The 18,067-nt window shown below is 38.1% G+C and overlaps 1 protein-coding gene across 2 annotated transcripts; it reads left to right on the top strand.

Annotated features, from left to right (window-relative positions):
* The first annotated feature begins 1,893 nt into the window (after positions 1-1,893).
* ifi44b (interferon induced protein 44b) lies at positions 1,894-9,932 on the top strand. Of its 2 annotated transcripts, XM_026208872.1 has the most exons (9): positions 1,896-1,945; positions 2,088-2,117; positions 2,302-2,368; positions 2,546-2,579; positions 7,895-8,099; positions 8,174-8,323; positions 8,539-8,719; positions 9,109-9,209; positions 9,435-9,932. In XM_026208872.1, exons 3-9 carry the CDS (start codon positions 2,320-2,322, stop codon positions 9,603-9,605), a joined length of 891 nt encoding a protein of 296 aa, XP_026064657.1. In that variant the 5' UTR covers positions 1,896-1,945; positions 2,088-2,117; positions 2,302-2,319; the 3' UTR covers positions 9,606-9,932. The 2 variants fall into 2 exon arrangements, with proteins under 2 accessions (XP_026064658.1, XP_026064657.1); XM_026208873.1 differs by having other exon boundaries at positions 1,894-2,117.
* Positions 9,933-18,067: the final 8,135 nt, after the last annotated feature.

The raw sequence follows: 18,067 nt of genomic DNA, 5'->3' as shown, positions 1-18,067 counted from the left end.
CAGGGGGTAGCTTCAGTGTAGTGAAGCTTCATTTACTGTAGAGTAACTGTTAGCTTAGCTCACTACATTTTCCAAGTAGCTTGCCCAACACTGATGGTGAATATACTGCCTTCTGTTTTTAGAGCTTTTTGCACAGTCTGAAAAGGTTGGTTCCTGCTGGATGAATTAATCTTTAAAAAACAAAAATAAAAAAAACCTGGCTATGTGTTCTGTACTAGACTAACTGAGACTTGTCATGGCACTTGTATCCTGTTGTTGTTCTCTTGTTGACCTGACTGCTTCTATTGTTCTCATTTGTAAGTCGCTTTGGATAAAAGCGTCTGCTAAATGATTAAATGTAAATGTAAAACTGAAAAATGTCTTTGTGAGCTGGATAGAAAAACAAACTACAAGACCTGCAACCACTTTACAAACTGAAAAAAAAAAACCAAAGAAAATAACATTTTGATCTCTAAATATCTAAAATATATTTAATTCATGTGGTGGCAAAACCATTTTCAGAATCATTAATCTAGTCTTCAGTGTCGCATGATTGTTCAGAAATTATTCACTCACCAGAGAAGAGGTGATCCAGAGTTGCTACGTGGGAGAGCTAAAGTTATTCTTTAATTGTAATAAAACTTTTCTTGTAATATATTCAGTGCTTCTGTCCAATTACCGTAGAAAACTGAATATCCCTGTCTAAATGACAGGGTTTACTGTCTGGAGGCTGTTCTTCTGGCTAAATCTACACAAAAGACAAAGTCATGTACCTGAAGAACACATCTATCTACACTGGAGTGAATTTATTATTCTGAATTGTAGTTTTTTGCTTTCATTCTACGTAACAATTCCTGAAAATAACACAATGTGTGAAAAAGATTGAATTATTTTGGATGACTAAATGTTTTGAACCATAGATAATAAAAGGAATGTATTGTAGAAATATTACTACAGTGCCTTTTGTCATTGTCATGGGACACATGCAGTTAAATTTATGCAAATAATCCTGTCAAACAAGTTTGATGTTTCTGATGATACGGTTCACAAATTTCTGGACAGTCAAGTACTGAGAACAGAACACACCTATTTTGTTAAAAACACAAATAGTATATGGCTGTCTCCTGTCTGAAACTATAATTTGACTGCAATGAAACAAAAAGAGCTCCTTATAATGGATGCCCATTTTATCTTCTTTAGTAAACAGTTACACTCAAAATGCTTATAACAATATTTTACCTTACCCTAAGCCTACAGCTCACACAAAACTCCAGGCATTTTTAGATTTTCAAAAATACTTTATTCTGTATGATCTGTAAGCTTGTTTCCTTATGGAGAACTAACAAATGTCTCCACAAGGTAAACATTTACTGAAATTACTGGGATCCCTATAGTGTAGCGAGTATCAGTACACACACACACACATACACTGTTTGTTTGTTAAATATTTTGTACCAGTCCAGTTTAATATGCAAACATAATACTGTAGTTAGCATGTAGTCATGTGGATGGAGCATGTTATCACAATGGGGACCTGCTGATTATTAAAAGTATTTAAAAAAGACTACAACCTTCTTTAAAATATGAAATAATTGGAAATCATTAAAACATTTTGGACTGCATTTACACTTTAGACTTATTACATACCATGGTCTCCCATGCATACTGTGAATGCAGACATATTTTTCAGTGTGGGCATAACATAAAGATTGTTGTTGTTCTTTTTTATTTCATTATTATCTGAGGGGCATTCTGTCAAACCTGTCATAACCTGAATAAATAAATTGGTTATTATATTAGATATGTCAGTCTTTTTAATAGCTTGACAGCTTTACCGTTCTTACATCTCTATTTCCTGTTTGATTCTGGCCATTGTTAAAGTGACAGTTTAAAACTGAAAGTACATTATGGGTGTGGTTCCTGAACCAGAGAACAAAACATCGCACGATCTCAGACTGCTTCTGAGGTAAGATTCATCTCCTCAAGAAAAATCTGTTCATTGGAAATATAATAATAATGTTATTTGTGAAAATGAAAATGTTGTGTTGTGGAAAAAATGGACTGCTCTAAATACTGCATTAAATCAGGAGTCTTTTTTTTTCTATGAGTACTTCTACATCACTTCAAATAACAAACAGGTATTCATTATCACCTCCTATAATCTACAATTCTTCCGTGACGTTAAGGATTGAAATGAAATGTTCTGTTCCTCAAAGTATTAAAGTGATAGATAGATAGATTTGATATTGCTTTGATTACATTTAAAAACAGTTTTATGACTTGAATTTCTAACTTCTAAAGATATCTTTGTTTCAAAATAAGGACAAAGCTGTTGCTAGGATGTGGCTATTTGGAGGATCCAAACAAACCACTCCTCCTCCATCTCCAGGTACAGTGAAACAAATGGGCATAATTCATTCTGGGTGATCCTTTAGCAAAATATATAGTGTAGAAAAAATACTATATAGAAAAAAAATGTATATATGAAAAAAATATATAAATATAATAACCCAAATGAATAAATATAAATATTTTAACTGAGTAAATATTTGTTTTGATTAAACAGAGTTTCGCAGACCCTGGAGGTCCTTGGACTGGAAGTAAGCCAGTATTATAACAGAATATGCTTATGGCTCAACTCTTGAATACTTTATTTTTATTGGGCAATAAGAGCATTCTACCATACTATATTTTTGCAATGACTTCCAAATTAGGAGACCTTGGTCCAGGGTTCTTCAATAGGTGGCCTGCGGGCCAGAGAACATTTTTTGGCCTGCACTAATTTCAAATAAAGTGCCATGAAAATTCAAATGCAGCATCAGAAAGTGACATTAACTTAGCAGCAAGGTACGATGCAACAAGATACAACAGAGCTTATTATAATCACTGGAAGTGGTGCAGCATGACAAATCCCAGACAGAAAACTGCTGACTCGTTCTATTGATGATGTGCTGACACAAAGTTTGAATGACTTGCAATACTTTGTCGCATCCAGTGTAGATACACTATGTGACCGCACAAACATGGCGAGTACTAAGTAAGAAAAGTGGACACTGAAAACAGATGATTCAAATGTAAATGGACTGAATAGTTTTGTGAGAGAGATCTAAGGTAAAATATCTATTGTTGCTTTTACTATTGTTAGAAAGAACACAGAAATTAATATTCAAACTCACATTAGACACTTTTTACACTGAATAAAGCACATAATCATTTACTTAAATGATCAGTCATATAATAATGCAGCAAACGAAAATAAAAACCATTTCTAAAAATATAATTCCGTGTCACTTATTGTCACGTGTAACTGTTGCAAGGACAAAAACTACATAGAAAAGATACTATATATTGCGTTGTGTCACATCTGGTTGGGACACTGAGTTCCAGTTTGATCCCCCCAAAAAATCTAAGTATAAAAATATTAATGCTGACAAATATAATAATTAAATCTGCAATTAGGGAAAGTATAAAGATGTGATCTAGTTTGGAGATGAGCAGGTTCAGTTGATTTGCATGGCAGACATGGAGATGCAGGCTTTTTGTTTGTTCATATGATATTCAACAGGTAAAGTTCTTCTGTATCTAAATGCAAAAAGGTTCATAATTGTTTGAATAAAATAGACTACTGGGGGAAAATCTGAATGTAATGATAAAATCTTCATATTCATCTGGAAGGAGGAGGCGGGAACCAGCAGACAATCAAAATTTTAATAATCAAAATAAACACAAAACAGCTCATCAGCCCCTCACGGACGACTGATGCGCACAAATAAAAACCAAAACATAAACTAAAAGCTCAGGCCTGGGGCCCGTTCTTCGTACGTTGCTTATTACATCCGAGATCAAATGACACATCCAAGATGATATCATCGTGCTAATCATGATCCGGCTAATTGGGTTCTTTGAACACACCAGTTGTGTATGATTAGTATCGCTGGATTGAGTTATCTGAGATAATTGCGCGTTCTTGTGTTGGCTTAAAAGGGGATATGTATCGATACTCGAAAACATGATCAGCAGTGCAGCGATTGTGGCAAGACGGCAATGTAATGACGTCATATAATTTAAAATGAAACCCAATGAAAAACTTGACAAATTTCTGAACTTTTATAAGGAAACAGCTAATGTAAATGTAAAACTACATAAATGTTATAATAGATACATGAAACAGATAATAGATCCATGTTTTATTTTATTAGAATTTTTTTAATTATTCCCAATTATTTAGATTCGCAATTTATAATAGCTGTGCAGTCTTTACATTTTTATTTCAATGTAGAAATTATCTATTCATTTTATATTTGGACAGATTTGTTACGTGACAGCATTAACGAAAGTTTCTTAAGGGTTAATATCATGTTATCTGCATCTCCTGCGCTCCATCAAGACACTCTTATAATAGCAGTCATCACTCAAAATAATGCACGACTCTATTATCTGTATAGCATGTGTGTAAGACTCGAATACAATTATGAAATAATAATTATATGACAAATATTTCAGTGAGTAAAACTGGCTGTCTATAGTAGGCTGTTATGGACTACACAGCAGTTTTATATTATTTTTAAATAATTTTTTTAATGATTATTATTTTAAATTATTGTCCCTGGATCAGTACGATACTCTTGTAATAAAGTAGCGGTGGTAGCAGACATATTTTGATGTCCTCCGTGGGACTCGAGACCGGTGACCTCGAGACCTCGCTCCTCGTTCCCACGTCTCTCGGCCCCGCCCCACTCGTCACACTGAATATTTATTTTGTCACCATCTTTTGATTATTTTAACAAAAGCAACAATATAATAATTGTGTGTGGCCAGTGGCGTCAGGTACTGGAAGGAACAGTATGAAGCAACAACAATTATATAACGTTCGACTACGCCACCCGGTATATACCAGGAACTACAGCCCCAAGGCAGGGGGCGCACAGGTTCATTACCGCAAAATGGATAAGCAGAGAGACATAGGCCCGGGAGTACAAAAGATGAAGCAGCTTTATTCAAATACAAAATTGTAAAAGAAAAAGGAAAAATAAACACGTTACCACAATTCAATAAAAAATAAATAATAAATAAACATAAAATACAAATACACAAGAAAGCAAAGGTCACAAACATAAAATAAGCAGGGACACGATCGCCCCCATCCTCACAGGGCAAGCGAGAAACAGCCACGCTTTTACTCTTCGGCAAGTAATAAAAGTTCACTCCAACAAAAATACGACCAGAATAAGGCCAGGCAAGCCAGCAGTGCGTTACGTCAACAGATGCGCATGTCGTCTCACAATATAGAGGTGAAACCCTTGATCCTGTCACTCAATCTGTCAAACAGGAGACAGAAATTACTAATAAAACAAACAAAAAAGGCAAACCATGCGAATGGCTCTCATACATAACGGAAGATGCTCATAACGCGGCATTATGCAATGGTTTATTATGTCGCTGATGATAACTTGAAGTGGTTTGTTCATTGACAAGCTACACTAAAACTTAAGGGAGTAAATAAACATTCTATTGAGAGTCAGGTCTTGCACACAAGACACGGGCCTGTCATGATCCTGCCTCAAGACTAAAGAAAAAAAACAAAAAAAACAAAAACAATCAAGGACACAAGGGCAGAATCCTGACAGAACCCCTCCCTTAAGGAGCGGCTTCCAGACGCTCCTCAAGGGGATATCAAACGCGGGACATGACTGACTGAGATACAGACACAAACCAACAAAACATGACAAATAACAATAAAGGTAAACACGAATACATCACGACAGGGTTTGGGTGACAAATCAGAAAAAACAAACAAGGGAGGGAAGGAGGTGGAACAAAGTTCATGGGGGGGGAAGTCCAGAGTGGATGGGTGGCGTAGAGGTTTTAGGTTGACGGGACGAAGGCTGATGACGAGGGGTCCGGGCAGGTCTGGGTGGCGTAGAGTGTGAAGTGATCATGGGAGAAACAGTCCGGAGTTGTACTGTGACAGGGGGTACAGCAGGCAACTGTGAAATGGGAAATGGTCCGGGTTTCAGAGTAACAGACCCAGAATCAAAGCTTCCATTCGAATCCACACTCCTCTCGGATTCTGCAGCGGCGTTGACAGAAGCTGGCCTTGGAAAGGAGCTCACTGGAGCTGGTTTCGGGATCAGCGCTCACTGCAGCTGGCTCGGGATCAGCGCCCACTGAAACTCTAGGAACGGGATCTGGGGACAAGACAGGTCTGACAGGGACTTCTAGGATCTTGACTAGGCGTGACAAATATTCTGACAGGGTCTTGGCAGCAAGGACAACAGGCATCTCTTGACGAGCCGATACAGACAGCAACATTGCTTCAGCAGCCGAGTCGGCCGCGGCTCTCTCCTCAGCACTCACGACTGCAGACTCAGACACAGTTCTCTCTGTTCCTGGTTCAGAAACCTCCTTTACTGAGGTAATCTCAGGAACAATATTCTCCACTGCAGTCTTCGGAACAGCATTCTCTGCGGCAACCTCTGGAACTGCGCTTAAAGCAGAATGCTCAGGAACTCGGGGAGGGATGAGCCTGATCCCCCAGTGTTGCAACGGCCAGGATACGACCCTCCGAGATCACTGGCAGCTTGACACAAGGTGGGGACCTCGAGGGGGAAACCTGCGGCTCCTCCCAGGAGAAACTATGACGATAATGGAAGGCTGACCCTCCTCTTGTCAGTGGGGGATGACAACCAGCATTGTTTATGCAACTACAATTGTCGCTGAAGTTCGGAGGACATCCTGTCTGCGGAGTTCTTTCTAGGGCAGTTCATTCTGTCACTTGGGGGTGCGGGGATAAACTCAGGTGCAGACAGAATGCACTACACATAGGGTTTATTTTATGACAAAAGGGGAAAACAAAACCCACGAGGGGGAGAACAATGACTAGGTAATAGACAAATAACGTAACAAGACTTAGACTAGAAACAAACAATAAAACAAAAGACTCTTCACTCTGATGCTCACACTACAGAAAAACAATCCACAGGTCTCACAACATTTTGTCAAAGTATAACAATGAACCGCAATAGACAGCAAACACAAGGGGATTAAAATAGGGAGACTAATGATAACATAACAGGTGACACAGGTAAAGCAATAATGACAAGACAAGGATAACAAGGGGGCGGGGCAAGGAAACGAGACAACACAAGCACATGGTCCAAAGACAAGGCCATGTGCTTGCACACAAAACACGGGCCTGTCATGATCCTGTCTCAAGACTAAAGAAAAATCAAGGACACGAGGGCAGAATCATGACATACTCTCCCATTCATAAATGCCAACTTTTGTAAAGGGGCTGTACGGGTGACAACATATCCCAAGTGACAAAAATGTTCTCTTTTTATATCGTGACATATATAAAAGCGTTCAAGTGGACAGAGATCAAAACATTAGCACAGAATCAGTTCAGAATCAATCACCAAAAGAATCAGTTCGGTTCAGACTCTCTGTCATTCTGCTTCACGCTGAATCATACATGCGCAGTACCATCAGCTCCTCGGTTCTCAAACCGGACGCGTCCCACAGAAACGCTTCTTGGTTCAGTGAACTGGTGATCCAAAAACCGATGCAACCGGTTCTTGAATCAAAAACAAGAAACACTCTGGCAGTTGGTGTGTACGTTCGTTATCTGGCTGTGCTGCTAAATTTTCCTCCGGCCTTTATTTAAGACCGGCCTTTATTTGTCCGTGTTGACCATGCCCCCGGCCACTATTTGACAACTGGTTTTTATTTGAGGAATTACGCTTTATATATATATATATATATATATATATATTTAGGTCAGTAGCCCTTGATATTGTTGGCAGAATTTGGCCCCCAGCGAAAACTAATTGAGAAACCCTGCCTTTGTCTAATAACATAAATTTCTAGACCTATAAAATGATTTTTCCCCTTACTTTTAAAACTCTCTTTCTAGTAAGGATAAACAAAGTCTACTGAAAGCAATAAACGGGTTCAAACCTAGGACCTCAGAAGTTGGCACTCTGAAAATTCTTCTATATGGACCACAAGGTGCTGGAAAATCAAGCTTCTTCAACTCTGTGGATAGTGCTCTCAAGGGCCGCATCACTACCAGAGCCCTGGCACATGCAGTAGAAACTGGTCATAGTTTCACTGTGGAAGTAAGCTTAATTTATGTCTCCTTACAGTATTAACATACAAGTAGGAGGATTTTAAATCTTTGCTTTGTTCTCAGTGCAAAACATATAAAGTGAGGAAGGACAGCCCTGACTCCTACTTTCCTTTCAATTTCACTGACATTGCTGGAATGCACGAAGAAGATACAGGAATACATAGGGATGACATCATCAAATTATTAAATGGTCACATCAGCAGTGGTTATACTGTAAGTGTATTAATGCAGAATTAAATTTAAGAACTTTCATTCAAGCAAATAATGTAAACATGAAGGTTTTTCATAATTTGAATTTTTTTTCATAATTTTCTTTACTATATGAATATCATGGTTGATATTCACCATTTCAGACTGATCTATTATAATTCAAACCTTGTACTGTTCCAGTCATTCTTATAGTTTATTGTGTGCATTTGTCTGTTCAGTTTAACCCATTTAAACCAATTACCAAAGAAGACCCGAATTATAACAAGAACCCCACTCTGAAAGACAGGATTCACTGTCTGGTTGCTGTTCTTCCTGCTAACACTGTTTCTTTGATGGATGAAACTAATTTGCCCATAATTAGGCAAATGATTGATGTTCGTAAGGAAGCAAGAGACTTGGGTAAGTCAAATAGAATACATCAATATTATTCACAAAATGGTACAGATGAGTGCATAAAAGATAAAAGATCAGATTTGTAATGTTATTTAGTATTGCACTTAAGAAATTACATTATCCTACATTATCTGAACATCCTGTTAACAACAATTTGCATCTGCTCAGCTTTTAATATAGTGTGTTGGTTTCTTGAGCATTAGTGAAAGTTTACACCTTTCGTAATATCTCTGTACGAGTCCCTCGGTTGTCTTCCATGTAAAAAAACTGTATCTCTCAGCACCATATAGATACTGTTGGGAAAAGAAAGGATGTAAACTTTTTGAACATTTGTTTAAACTTAGGCATTGCTTTGTATTTTGGCGTATCTGTAATCATTGTTCATGGTACCACAGGCATTCCTCAAGTCATAATCATGACCAAGGTTGATGAATTATGTCCACTAGTCAAAGATGATATTAGAAAGATCTACACAAGCAAAAACATAAAACAAAAGGTATTGTGCTTTAAATTTTTGACCATAGTAAATATAACAATGATTAAATTTGGCATTCTATTCGTTTCTTGTACTTGGTAGGTTTTCATAGTATATGATATTAGATAATCACTTCATATCAAATGTGACCTATATTATTTGTCTATTTATTTTGTTAGTCTATACATTTTCATAAACATTGTTAATAAAGAAGTACATCTATCTATATATCTATGCTCTTTGCAGATGGAATTGTGCTCTTTGAAGCTGGGAACTCCTGTGAGCTGCATCTATCCTGTGAAGAACTACCATGAGGAACGTACCATTGATGACACAATAGATATTCTGATTTTAGATGCATTGAAGAATATTATCATCTTTGCTGATGACAATGTGCAAGATCAAGTAGACAAGTAGACAGTGATTAAGTGCCCCTTGAATCTGTAAGATTTTTGAATTACAGGTTCTGTAGGATGTTTTTCTGATGAGACAATTTATGCATACAATTAAATATTAATTATATATATGTAAAGTACAAAAAACTATGGTAGCAAATTACATCAGTTTATAGTTATATAATAGTTATAGCATTTTATCATTTAGCAAGAGAGATAAAGGTATTTACATATTGTTTGAATAATTATTTAGTGCATGATCAGGATATACTGTTATGTGTATAAAGAATAGTTTCAGTGCTCTCTGGGTGAGGGATGCCATTGAACCTGCTTTTAGAAATAAAAATAATACCACACATTTGTATTTTATGTCACTGAGTCATTTTTGTTACACTGAGTACAGTTTTTTTTTTTTTGCATTATTATTTAGTAGACTATACAAATAATTATGCAAATAATTATAAAATATCAGAAATATACTTGTATTTAAAACTTTACATTTATGTCTTTTCTTTTCACAATCATGAAAACCAAAAATTACATTTCTATACCTAAATTCAATATTAACTTAACATTTGATAAAATCGTAGAATGTCACACCATAATATTATTGTGTGAGAGCAATTCCAAAATAAATGTAAAGAGTTCAGGGTTCAGAACAGCCCAATTAAAAGTAGCCAAGCTCGTTGTACAACAAAATTACCATCAAGTCTCAATTCATTATTAATTTGTAGTTAGTGAAGGATGGTGAAATCAGGCTGAATGACACGCATCCAGAAGCGCTCTTTCTCGTGTATGACTCTCTTCTCTCAGACAGCACGCAATCAATTCTCCTTGCGCCTGAACGGTCAAATTCCCAAGAAACATTTGTTGCGTTGCTCTCTATGCAGGGTCAGACTGCTCCACTTTCCATCAAAAATATCTTAATTTGTGTTCTGAAGATGAACAAAGGTCTTACGGGTTTGAAACAACATGAGGATGAGTAATTAATGACAATTTAAATTTATGGGTGAACTAACCCTTTTAAAGCTAAACTCTGCACCCCTGCTAATGTAGTATGCATGCTGTGGAAAGACCCAAACATTAAATATTTGTAAAATCAAATATATACAAATAAAATGTGCAATGTAAACCTGAGAAAAGATACATACAATTCTAGAATCTAGGTTTGGAAATCATTTTTAAAAATTACCAAGGATATCAATAAGGATTGTTAACCTATGTAAACCTACAGAGATAGGTTTACATACATTGACTTACAAACCTACAAAATCCTACAGAGGACCTTAACGTGAAAGAAAACTAAACTACGTGAATTTAGTGACTGAAAATTTAATCCGTTGAAGTGCAAACGCCATTTAAACTTAACCGACATCTCACAACATTTCAAGAGAGATGACAGGGCACAATATGACAGACATTTGATTGATTTCATAAAAATTCCATACTCCTCCACCACCACACCCCAACCTAATTGGACACCTATTCATGTATACCCCCCCACACATCCAACTGAACAACTGTTTGTACATCTGTTTATCCACCCCATCAATCCAAAGGAATCTTTGGCCCATCATTTTGTTTGGGAATGTATTTTGAAGTGGGACATTAAAACGTCTGTTCAAAAACGTCTGTTGGTTCCCTGAGTAGGGAACGAGACACTGTCTAAACGCTTACTAGTAGTTGCCATGATATACAGAGAAAGATCGCTCTTACCGGTTCTTTCAGATACACGCTTCAAACAGAACAGTGAAGACGAAGAAGAGAATGAGGTTTTTCTCCCGGTGCCTGTTTATTTTCGCGCCGGTAGTGACGTCAGAGGCTGTAGCCGGCCAACAAGTTGGTATTTTTTTCAATGTATGCTTCAGACACGGGTCACGACGAGATTTTCCCCATGGCGCCCCCTAGAGGACACAGTTCGAAGTTCCCTTGAAAGGGAACTATGTGCTTTAAACTTTAAGATGTGAAACGGTGTATTGGTTGGTAAAACAAGTGTGATCAAATGAATGTGAAAAAAAATCCCTTGAAGAAAACCCAGCTTGTAGCAATGTGTTTAAAAAGGCTTATGGATGACTTATCCTTACCTAGACACAAAATATAAATGGCAATTTTGTGAATTGGAAATCAGAAAAATAGGGCTGAATGATTATTTGCATTGGTGATATCATAGCGATATGAAAAAAACATGATCTTTCAAATGCAGAAGCTGTGATTACACTTGGTCACATGACACACAAGACTAAAGAGGTGTGTTCAACTGGACTTTAGATCTATCTGTGTATGACATCAAAGTATGGAAAAGTAAGAGAGGGAAGTAAGAGTAAGCTTAAGGAGATGTTGCTCTCTTATAGCTCTCATAGTACTTGACGCAATGCAGAGATTAAAGCCCTGCATTTCAGCCCGAGCCCGACGGGCCCCGACTTATTTATGCCCCTCGGGCCAGGCTTCGGGCCAATTTTCACGTTATAGCTCACATGCGGGCCGGGCCTCGGGCCTTTTTGGGTTATCCTTCTATTTATATTTTTAGACATTAATAAAAAATAAAAAAATTTGAAGTTGACGTCGACGATAGAAAAACAAATATAGAAAGACAATTCATAACCTCATAACTTTCATAATCTGATAATTCAACCCGTTATAATTAAACTGACATACTGACATGACAGTCTCACGCACGCGCGCACGCACGCTTTTCCGTCAGCGCGACCCACGATTATACTTCACTTATATCCACTTATTGTAGTAGTAGCTATTTCAAGCCTCTAAATTAATGTATTAATAATAGCCTAGTTGGCCAACTAATAATTATAAAATGATGATTCATGTAGCGGCGAGCATGCATTTCTGCGTCTGCACCTGTTGCTGCGGGCCACGCAGCAAAGAAGAGAGCGCTGGGCGAGTTTGAAACTATTGTGGAGCAGGACGAGGATGACGATGATGAAGTACAGCAATATATGCGCCTCAATCACAACATGGAAGGTGATGGACGAGATGTGCTGCTATGGTGGAAACAGCACGAGACCCTGCTGCTACTGTCAAGACTGGCTCGCTCTGTGTTTAGTGTCCTGCCAGCAGCAGCAGCGAACGTGTCTTCAGTGCAGCGCGAAGAGAGGAGGACGGGGTCAAAACCTTCCACTCTGGAGGCTATTCTTTTTCTCCACGATGCTCTGTAAGAGACTGTTCTAACTTTTCATTTGACTGGACTTTATTTTCGTTTAACTGTTGGAAACTAATAGAAAAAAGAATGGACATGTTCTGTGGTGCATTTTTGAGGTAAGATAACCTGCAAGTTTGTTTTTAATTAATTTAATTTGTTTAGATTGTAGGCTTTTTTCTCATTTCGTTTGCGAGCGCTGTTGCGAGCCTGCCTCAGTATTTCAATTTTTTTATTTTATTTTACTCACTGTGGTTTAATAAATAAACATTTATTAAACTAACTGTATGTGTGATATGCTTGAAGTGTTTTATATCTATGGATTTTGTTGTAGCCAAGTAAAGTATTAGCGTTAATTTGAGAGGCTTAATTGTCAGCTCGGCTGTTTAACGTTAATCGTCATTTTTTTTAAAAAATGCTTCAAACATTTTTCTAAACTAACTTGATGAAGAAATGAAAAGAAACATAACACAAAACTGACCCCTTTTTAATTGCTGCAAATAGGGCAGGCTTCCGCTGTGTAATAAAATAAATAAATAAATAAATAAAAACACGGGCTCGGGCCGGACTCGGGCTGATAATTCTGATGAGCTGTCAGACACGGGTCGGGCTAGGGCCTGAGCGTCTCGGGCCAGGGCCGGGCTCGGGCCTAGATTTGAGGCCCGTGCAGGGCTCTAGCACAGATCGGTCTTATCAGCGCTGCTTCAATTCGAACACATCTAAGCAATCTTCACCCTTCAGAGGAAGCATCAAGTTGGCACTCTACAGTGTCACCAAGTTTGCCAGGCCAAACTCACACATAAACAGAGAATAGAAGAGCACTTCAATTTTACAGACCCCCTCAGCTGGCTGAGGTCTTCACGGACATTTTCAATCTGTCCCTGGCCCAATAAACTGTCCCCACTAGCTTCAAAACCTCCACCATCGTGGCAGTACCGAAGCACTTCACTGCCTCGGTCCCTTACGAAATCCATCCAGGATCATGTTCAGCACGTCAGATGAGTGCTTTAGAGTTTGCTACAGAAGGTGCTTGTTGTCAAGGCGGAGAAATGCATTTTTTTTCCCTTCCTAGGGTACATTGTCTCATCTGAGGGAGTGCATATGGATCCTGACATGGGGCTGTGATAGATTGGCCAAGTCCAGATTCCTGTAAGGCCCTACAGGGGTTCGCCAATTTCTATTGCCGTTGCCTTGACCTCTCCCAGAACGACGTTCAGGTGGTCCGATACCACTGAGTCTGTATTTGCCAAACTTAAGAGTGGCTTCGTTCCAGCTCCCATCCTCGTTGCCCCCTGATTCATCACGTTAGTTCATGGTGGAGGTCGACGCATCAGAGGTGGGGGTAGGAGCAGTACTTTCCCAACGTTCTTCCGCAGATGACAATATGCATCCCTGTGTGTTTTTCCTCATCGTTTATCACCTGCCGAACATAACTATGACATTGGTAACAGAGAGTTGTTGGCAGTCAAGTTGGAGGAATGGTGACATTGGTTAGGAGGCTCAGGGGTACCTTTTACTGTATGGACCGATCACAAGAACTTAGAATATATTAGAACCACCAAAAGACTCAAATCTAGGTAGGCTTGGTGGGCACTTTTTTTCGATCTTTTGACTTTTCCCATTTGTACTGCCCAGGTTCCAAAAACATCAAACCCGACTCTTTATCTCGTATATTTGTTCGTCTACTCCCGAATGTATTTTACACAGGACTCTTATTGTCTCCGCTCTCATGTGGGAGGTCGAATCAAAGGTCATGATGGCCTTAGAAGGGGTAACTGCCCACCGAACCGGTTATTTGTGCCAGAGGGGTATCGGTCCGACGTCATTCAGTGGGGGCCATTGATCCAGCATAGCATGTCATCCAGGGGTTAATCAAACCACCTTTTTGGTAAAGAAATGATTTTGGTGGCCATTAATGACACGCAACATCCACAGTTTTGTCTTGGCTTGTGCCACTGGTAAGACTTCCAATAGACTTCCAGTTGTCAGTTTATCTTCGGGGGTTTCATCCCCAAAGGATGCTGTCACCCACAATTCCTCCTACCCCTACCAGCAGGTGGGTGAGGAGCGTGAGTCCCAACACTAACCTTCTGTGCCCAGGATCCCCATTTTCTTTGTGGATGAAGGATCTGAAAGCAGCGGAGCACGCCTTCGTCTCCCTGAACCTGAGATATGCCTTGCCATTTAAGCGTGATGTGTTTCTTGAAGGGGCTTAGATGGCAAGGAGGGAGATTTAAGAGAGGACGTCTCCCCCACAGAAAGAAAGCTCTTTCTACAGGAGGCATCCTCTCATAGCCACTTTCGCGTATCACCTCTATGTCGGCATAACTCTTACCCTGAAACCGAACGATGCAAGAAGAAAATGGCCTCTTTCATTTCTTTTTGATCTCTGCATGGAAATCGGGCAGAAATGGAAGGCTCACCTAAAAAGCAAAAGCTAAAAGCGAAATTTGTTTAAACTGGCCTTTCGACCACACCTCAAATGTTGTCTTGACCAATTAGATATTGTCTTTGCTCGGGGTGTTGCAATGTTTTTCTTGCCTGTTCATAAATCATGTTATCAATCACGAGGTCCGAATTTTCCCGCTCTTGCAGGGTATCATTTTGGACATGATTCCTATAACAAGAATATGATACATTTGACGAATAACTGATGGTCAGAAACATTTCAAACAAGAAGATTCAAAGGAATTTCAGTCTGGTTATTTTCTTCTAGGTGGAGAAAAGTCGATTCAAAGAGCTTGTGATCATGATTACTTGCCCCAAATATTCTGTTGATCTTAAGAATGAAATGGACATTTATGTAATTTATTCTTACCTTCATTAGTTAGTGTTATTTTTACATAAACCTATATGGATTTTACTAGTTGGGCTTTTCTTGCCAAACTGAAATATATTGTTGAACATAAGCTTTTTTTTTCAGATATTCTATTATTCAAAGTATTTCTATTTGTTAACCAAAGAAGGTTAGCTTACATTTTTTTAAAATGTTTAAATATTACACTTGTTTTAAAAGGTAAAAGGCTAAACTATTCTATGTTTGACTCAAATTGAAAGAAGTCAAGGTTTATACTGATTTTAAGAAATAGCATAATTAGCGTTACTTGTAGTAAGTTACTTGTTGAGTAAGTAAGTTACTTTTCAGACAGAATAATTTTTAAAGTAATTTAAATACAATATTGATGTAACTTATAATAGTAATGAATTACTTTTTGAAAGTAACTAACCCAGCACTGGTTATAACATCCTGTTGGGTTAAGAATGGTTTTCTGTTATGGCCTGATCAAGAAGCAAAAAAAAAAAAAAAAAGCCATCAAAACCTTCAAACAACCTGAAGATGAATGGATGATATTTCCTTTAAAAGTAAAATTTCAGTCAGGTTTATAATCTTGTGTGTGTCAAAGCCTGGTGAATGTGCAATGGCAGAGGCTAAAAGCACCATAAGCATCAAGTATGATGGAATCGTTTTTGGTGAAAGTGTATGTATACAGTTGCAATAAAAAAAATATACCTGCAAGCAGCAATTATCTGAGCCAAGCACCAAACGCAGCATCAGACCAATTACAATGAGCAATAAAAATTTGGCATTTAATCAGGAAGGCTGAAAAATCTAATGTAATTCCTCATACACCGAATTTGTGATCCTAAAACAGTGATACACACCGAACTATTACACCCCAACATTATAGTTTTCATTAAAAAGCTACATTCTAAAAATTACACAATCGTGAAAAGAATAAAATTGCTTTTCCCTTGTTTTGATTTTTATATATCTGTGTGTAATAATGGCTTACAGATAACAGAAAGGATTGTGAAAACTATGATTTTACAACCACAGACTGAATTGAGTTATCCAGAGGAAGAGAAGATTTCTGAGAAGAGGCATCCAAAAAAGTAGAGCTACCCGGACTATGAAATGGGAAGGTTGTTTTTGTTGAGAACTGGAACAACACCTCTTACCATAAAACAATGAAAACACAGATTTCCAGAAAACTTGTAATGGCAGGAAGGTGTTATATTTGTTCCAATAGCTGTTCCAGTAGCTGGAAAGAAAATCACATTGAAAGTTTGAAATTAATGTGTAATTTATGCTGACAAACACTACCTGTTTCTATTATTGTTGCTGTTTTAATACATTTAAAGGACAACGTAAGACAAACTCTAACAGCTCAAAAGTATTTAACTATGTTGAATGATTATTATTGCAGGTGACTTTCCTGATGGTGAGGTGAATGAATGTGAAGCAGCGGCTGTTGCTAATCCTCCAGACAAGTATGTAACAAAAGTTTCTTTTTTTTAAAGGAGTAGTTCACTTCCAAAACAAAAATGTACAGATAATGTACTTGCCTCCTTGTTATCCAAGATGTTATATTAGGCTTATAACAGCATGTATGTCCTAAATGTTCAGTTTACCAAGAAGTAAAAAAGAAAGCTTTATTAACCCAAATGCTGACTTTTGCTCAGTTCCTTTCAGGACATTGATAGTTTGTAGTATTTGTTCCTCATTGTCATCTCTTCTTTTTAATAAGCAGAAAAACAGGGTACTGTTGCCACCCATTCAAGCCAAAGCAGTCCTTCTGGACCATTCGCATACAGCCCCAGCAAGACTATCTCTCACGACAAAGGAAGCTCCAGCAAGAGGCTTTGGTAGCTTTTGTCAGCAGCTGAACTCGGGTGCATGTGCATCCAGAAAGTATTCACAGCGCTTTACTTTTTCCATATTTTGTTTATTCCAAAATGGATTAAATCCATTATATTCCACAAGATTCCACAACCAATACCCCATAACGACAACGTGAAAGACGTTTTATGAAATCTTGGCAAATTCTTCACAGCCTTTGCTCAGTATTTTGTGGAAGCAGCAATTACAGCCTCAAGTCTTTTTCAGAATGATGCTAGCGACAAGCTTGGCAGATCTATTTCCCATTCTTCTTTGCAGGGCCCAGCCGATTGGTGGGATAGATGTAACTAACTCTCTGATTGGCTATTACCTGGCAAGTTATGCACAGTCCTATTTTATTGATGTGGAAAAAAGGTGATAGAGAAACCTAAAATGGAAGGAACAATTTCCGACACATGGAATAACACAATAAATGCCATTATTTCTTTGGATAACTATTTTGACAATAATGTGTCAGCTGACTATATCTATGCTCTGATGATGTTGCTTCAGCTTAGAGAAAACTTGGACACATCCAGTCAGCATTTGGAGGACACTGTTTGCGCCAAGTTTGATAAGATGGAGCATATAATTTTGCCAAATGGGTAACATCTCAGAGATACAGCCCTGCATTGACATAAAAAGAGACAAGTTACAGGAGCACATCTCC

The sequence above is a fragment of the Carassius auratus genome, chromosome 28 (genome assembly GCF_003368295.1).
Source record: "Carassius auratus strain Wakin chromosome 28, ASM336829v1, whole genome shotgun sequence".
Lineage (NCBI taxonomy): Eukaryota > Metazoa > Chordata > Actinopteri > Cypriniformes > Cyprinidae > Carassius > Carassius auratus.
Note: the sequence above shows the minus strand (reverse complement) of the source record. Positions and strands in the feature narration are given on the sequence as shown.